Source organism: Nothobranchius furzeri, chromosome 10 (genome assembly GCF_043380555.1).
Source record: "Nothobranchius furzeri strain GRZ-AD chromosome 10, NfurGRZ-RIMD1, whole genome shotgun sequence".
Taxonomy (NCBI): Eukaryota; Metazoa; Chordata; class Actinopteri; order Cyprinodontiformes; family Nothobranchiidae; genus Nothobranchius; species Nothobranchius furzeri.
The window spans coordinates 70,660,791-70,667,096 of NC_091750.1; the positions used below are offsets into that span (position 1 = coordinate 70,660,791).

The 6,306-nt window shown below is 41.0% G+C and overlaps 1 protein-coding gene across 1 annotated transcript; it reads left to right on the forward strand.

The window, feature by feature from the left end:
* Positions 1-478: 478 nt before the first annotated feature.
* Positions 479-4,034, forward strand: LOC107374073 (phospholipase A2 inhibitor and Ly6/PLAUR domain-containing protein-like). The gene is made up of 5 exons (XM_054734727.2): positions 479-576; positions 1,002-1,103; positions 1,199-1,366; positions 1,458-1,568; positions 1,669-4,034. The coding sequence occupies exons 1-5, from the start codon at positions 528-530 to the stop codon at positions 2,100-2,102; spliced, it is 864 nt and encodes a 287-aa protein (XP_054590702.2). The 5' UTR covers positions 479-527; the 3' UTR covers positions 2,103-4,034.
* Positions 4,035-6,306: the final 2,272 nt, after the last annotated feature.

Here is a 6,306-nt window from a genome sequence, read left to right on the forward strand (position 1 = left end):
ATCATCTGGCCTACGCCAGCTGATGCCACCACACCACTCCACAGCCCTCGGTGTCTAAGTGCAGTTTAAAATTGGAAGTGGGCACCGGCACTCGGGATGAGGCTGAAAAATCCCCTTGCCAAATGCCATTGAATGTGCTCACTCCCAAGGCCCCAAGTGTGTGTTTGCATGGAATGTCATTGGTGGAAGTGTTTAATGTGCAAATAAAATTGGGGGACAGGCTGCCACAAGAATGCGGAAATGGGGTCCATACCTGCACCCCCTGACTTATACACCCCCCAAGGTTCTATGTGCATGTTTGTGAGATGATGTGAGGGAGCAGGAGTAGAAAAATGTGTGGGGATGGGGAGGAATGGCTGGTTGGCCATTTTATGAATTCTTCGACAAGAAGAGGAGTAAGGGTTTTTCATGATGCTGCAAAACAGGAGCACACACCCAACCAGTGAGGTCACTAATGAAGTATAAAAAGAGAAGCAAAGCTTCAGACTTTTCATTCAGAGTCCAGAAGAACACACCTGAGCATCACAATGAAGCTGCTTTTTTCTTTGACTCTCATCTGGACGCTCGCCTGCACAGGTAAAAATGATACTTTTACATTTGTTTCTACTTGTAAGTTGTTTTATTTTACTAGTAATTCACTTCAGAAAAAGAATTCTAATAGAATTTTCTGTAATTTTATGAGATCTAAAAAAAGATTCAGCCATGTGAATCATTTTAAGCAGATAATGCTAAATGTTCTGCAAATCTGGTCAGCTTAACTAACTTAACTTTTTCTCGGTTACAAAACAATTAAAAAACGGGACATCAGACTAAATTGTCATAAAAAAAATTTAATTTTCTCCTTGGTTAAGCTACCGGTGCTCCCTTACATGTACTTTACCATGAAACCTGTGTTGTATCTGGTTGGAGTTACAATGATTTATTTATTTTTTATTTATTTATTTATTTATTTATTTATTTATTTATTTATTTATTTATTTATTTATTTATTATATTTTTAGCCAAAGCCCTGCAATGTCAGATCTGCTCAGATCAGCCGTGTTCATCCACAGTATTGAAGACATGTGCATCGGACACGATATGTATTACTGCTACTGTTCAAGGTACACTTCTTACGTTTTTATACATAATTCAGTACTTGTGTGGAAATATTTGATCAATTTTAAGTCAATATTAACAAACTATGTTGACGTTACAGCCACTTCAGCTGAAGGGACAGGAACACAATACTACAAGGCTTGTGCACAATCCTCTCTGTGTCCATCTGTAGGCAGTACAAACTTTTCAGTTGAAGTTGCCGGTGGAGGTGCACTTGCATCTGCTGAATGCTGCAAGACTGACGACTGTAACTCGAACACGCTAGCTCGTATGTTTCAACAAACAGAAATAAAAAAGTTTTGTGTTTTTCTCTTTTCTTTGTTTTGAAAACTTTTGTTTTGTTTTCTTTTGTGTTTTAGCTCCCGCTGCTCAAACCACTAATGGCATCCAGTGCATATCTTGCAGCAGCACTGGGACTTGTTCTCCATTGTCTTGTAAAGGACCAGAGACTAACTGTTTTTCTGCAACTAGTGAGTTTTCCCAATCAGTATCTTGGGGAAGAAAACTTCCCTTCCTTGACTCTATTATTTTAAAAGATTGTGGAATTAAGAATCTTCTTCCCACCCCCAGTTACCAGTGGATCTAGCACAGTTCCAGTGCTCGGCTGCATCTCTCCAAATACATGTGCAGCTGCTGCAAGTTTGGGAAGCATTCCCTTTATGCCAAAAGTTGGGACCATCACAAGTGGACCAAGCTGCTGTGGAAGCAGTTTGTGTAATAGTCCAACAACAACAACCACAGCACCACCAACTACAACAATACTAACTACATCAACCCCAACTACTACTTTAGCCACTACATCAGCTAGACCAACAACAGCAGCTAAAACACTTAGCCCATACCCAGGAGCCACAAATGGCACACACACCACTCAATCTTCTTCTTCAACCACGACACAAACAGCTACAACTCCACCAAAACAACAAACAACTACGAGTAATGCCTATAGAGTCCATTTTGGTATTCTTAATTTGCTTCTTGGACTATTTCTCTTTTTCCTTTAGAAAAAGATGGTCACTGGAGAACTCATGGGACTTTAAAAGCTACTAAATAAAAAAAGTCTGCATAGGGATTGAGTAAGTAGCAGCAATTGTGATAAATATCTATAAACTTTTACTTTAAAGCAATTAATTTAAGTAATATTTAAGAAAATACATTAATTTATTTTAAGTGTATGTTTATATTTGTAGCTATCATTTTTGCTCTATTTCCTCTATGTGCTGTAATTTAAATTTATCTATCAAGATTTCTAATTTGTGTGTTTTAAATAAGTGAGGGCCTGTAAAATACTTTAACTTTATATCCATTTTGTTCATTTATTTTAGCCACAGTCCCTCTGTTTTAGCAAGAAAAGACAAGAACGTATTGTTCTCTGAGAAAAAATTGTAGTGTCTTGGAGTGGCAAGATGGAGGTTGATTTTTGTAAGTGTTGGTTTTTGTCTAAAATCACTCATTAAGTCTTTCTCAGTTTCTCTGATCAAAAGTAGCATTTTAAAAATTTGTGATGACGATTTTCTGGGTTTTACTTGTTATTTGAATTTAATAATACTCATATTTTGGAATTATATGCTGGTATTTAACCCCATCTTTGGTTAAAAAAACCCACAGATGACTCCCTTGTGATGTCAGTTGTATTGTGTGTTTTACCTTTACACCTAATAGGTATACACCGCCCAACCAAACTAAAGTTTCCACCTGGATTTATCTAAGCAAATAGATAGGAGCGGAAACTCTCATTGGATAATTACTGCATAAATGATTATCTTTCAGCCGCCAACAAGTTACTTAACCGCAACTGGTGCAACGAGTCTCTTTTCATTTCTTAAACAACCATGTAGAAAGACACATCTGGTGGTTGTGGAAAATATGTTAGTCTGAGAAAAATGGTGAATGGCTTGTATTGAGCCTTCTTAGGGTTCTACTGGTCCTTCTGACCACCACCAGCAGGCAAGGCAGTTTAAGTGTCTTGCCCAAGGACACAACAGCAGCAGTCTCTGGTTGTAGCAATCAAACCTGCAACCTTCCGATTACTGGACAAGCCGCTCTACCTCCTGAGCTTGGATGCACCACGTACATTACGAAAAGTCACTTTAAATATTAAACCGAAAAAGAGGCGAGCTGAAGAAAACCTAGGGAGTACCGAAGAAACGTGAGCAACAGTGAAGCAAGCACAGAGAGATCCGTTACTGTCTGTGTGTGTGTGGATGGGCCGGACGGAGCTCCCGGCTACAGAGTTTTGTGTGGGGGAGGGGCGGGATTACACGTCTCCTATTGTTTTTTGTGGTTTTTGAAGACAAAACAAAAATGTGTTTTTCCAGAACAAATTATTTGAGTGGGTATGAATGTGGAACAATAACAAACAAAACAAAAATAAATAACTGCTAAACTCAGAGCAAAAATAAATTAAACTCGAGGTTTATTTTATTATAAGGTCTCAAAAAAGAAATTTTACATTAATGTTAATGATCCAATGTGCATCTCGAATGTCTCATTTTGTTTGTCTTTACATTAATTACACATCATTCTGTTTCACAACAATTCTTGTTTGCATGTTTAGGTAGTTTCCCGAGAAATGCTTGGGGGAATTTTGCTGTTCCAAAGTCACTTCATCATTATAACAAAACTTGGCCATCTTGTTTTCCTGGTTTTCTGGAATGTTGAGGCACCGGTTCCCTGCTTTGCTTCTGGACTAGCAGACTTATTACCGCTGCACCACCTGGTGTGGCCGCTGTGTCACAACAGGTAAAGCCCAAGAAGCATTTACAGTTAAAGGTGGCCAAAATAGACTAGAAAAGATTTGTATTTATTGTCTGGCAGTGGGGAAATGTTGGTGCCACAGCAGTAATTACATTCACGACAGAAGCAAGGAAGAACAAAAATACAGAAAAAGAAATAAAAAGCTGTACATTGAACAAAAAATAAAACATTCATTCATCCATTTGCTTCTTCTTATTCAGAGTTGTGTCACAGGGGCCCAGTCTTTCCTCTCCCCAGCCTCTTGGGCCAGCTCTTTCAGGAAAATCCTAGGTGTTCCCTAGCCAGACGAGAGACATGGGTCTTCCTGGGTTGCAAGACCCATGACCTGCAACTGAGACCAAGATTTCTGACACTGGCCAGCACATTTCTCTCTAGAATCTCTTTGTCACGGTCTGGGTTGTTTTTGCCATCACTCTCTGGTTTTGAGTTACCCTCTGCAGGTGGGCGTGTCCGGAGGTAGCCAAGCCGCAGACTTTCTGCTCATCAGCCAACCAGGGAGTATTTAAGCATCTGAGAGACACTTTCACTTTGCTGGATGATTACTCTACCTGGGTACCTTCTAACAGCCACTATTGAATCTTATTCGAGCTCCTGACCCTTTGAGAATTAGATGTGTTTTTGGAAATTGGATTTTGAGAATTGGTTGTGTTATTGGATTTTGGATTTTTGCCTTTTGACCTCTTGCTCTCGTCTCCAGACGAACCCTCAACCTCATCTTCGACTGGCAGAACTCTGGAGCCTACACCATCTGGAACTCCAACCCCGCTCGTCTCTCAGTCTCTCCCTGGCCAGAACCACCTCCGGTAACCCACCTAAACTCCCCTGGATCTACAAAATCAGCTCCCTCCACGTCTTTCCCTCTCTGGATTTCAGCATCAGGATAACCCCGTCAACCCAGACCGGACCACTCTCCCCCTTGAGCCATATTCTCCCTCTCCAGACTGTTAAGTCCTCCACACCACTCGGATTCCCTGTTCTTCCCCCCTCGAGTTGGCTCTAACTCCTGTCTGTCTGCAGATCTCCGGCACCGGATTCCCGTTGAAGATATCAACTACGTTTTCTGCTGCTCCCTTGGTTCTCCTTTTAATAAATTATTATTTAACAACTTTTACCAAGACTCTGTACTGATTCCGTATGTCGTGGGTTAGACATTAACCCCACATCATGGCACTCTTGGTTATCTTGAGATTTCATTGTACCCTGCATAGATGCAGCAAAGCAGCCCAGAAAATAACACAGCCTCCTCCATGTTTCACAGTAGGGACAGTGTTCTTGAGTTTATGTGCCTTGACAAAATAGTTCATTTTGTCTCATTTGTCCGTAGTGGGGATGTTAACCTCCACCACTCAGGCCAATTTGATTCGTATCTTGATACGCTACCATACTACCAGAGATATGATACAATAACGAAGCAGTGAAACCATCTGCCCTTACGATTTATCCCTGCTAACAACGTGAGTTCATCTCAGCGGATTATTTGACTTCTCTCAACCACTGTTAAGGGCAAAATGTCATTCAGTCTGGAGTTTTTAGTTCTGCTCAATTGTTACAATAATAGGCTTCATGTGTGCAGATCAGTAACAATGCTCAGAAAAACATGCTGCTGCAGAAACCAGAGACCGTGTCATAGAGGAGGTTATTTTATTTTGGTAAGTTAAGACCGGAACCACGCACGTCGGTTGATAATATCCCACAATTGTCTAACTGCGCCCCACTTACCTTCCCATGAAACAAATAGATGATGTGCATCAAAAAACAAAGACATAGCAGGTAAATTAAGAAGTCATCGATATAAACGTGGTTTTTACTGACGACAAGCATGCATGGAAAGATACATTTGCGATATAGCCGTCAGTTGTATTCGATACACACTGAAGCTACCAGTGCAGTCGCATCACTAACGTGATGAACGAACCACCAGTTCAGATCGGTGAGTCTCCACATCCCTAGTCCTTAGGACATTCTCCCAGAAGCGCTGTGGCTTGTCAGCGTGTAGTTTGGCATATTCCAGTTCGGCTTTTCTATGATTTGCTTTCAACAATGGTGTCCTCATTGGTCGTCTCCCACATAGTCCACTCGCTCAAACAGTGATGATGGTGCGATCCGACACTGATGTTCCTTGAGCTTGAAGTTCACCTTGGATCTCTTCAGAAGATTTTCTGGGCTCTTGTTACCATTCAGATTATCCGTCTCTTTGATTTGTCATAAAGTCTCCTCCTGCGGCCCCGCCCAGGAAGGTTGGCTACAGTCCCGTGGATCTGAAATTAAACACATTTCTTTCTTTCTTGCCAAGAAAACGTTCATGCCGTCCAGGAAGAGGCTATAGGTTGCATCTGAGCAAAAACAAGGCTGAGAAACGGCTTTTACTCCGATTCACAGACCCACGAAGAGCTCCACCACATTCACTACAGTGTGAAGTTCAATAATAATGTGCTGTTGCTTTCAAGTATG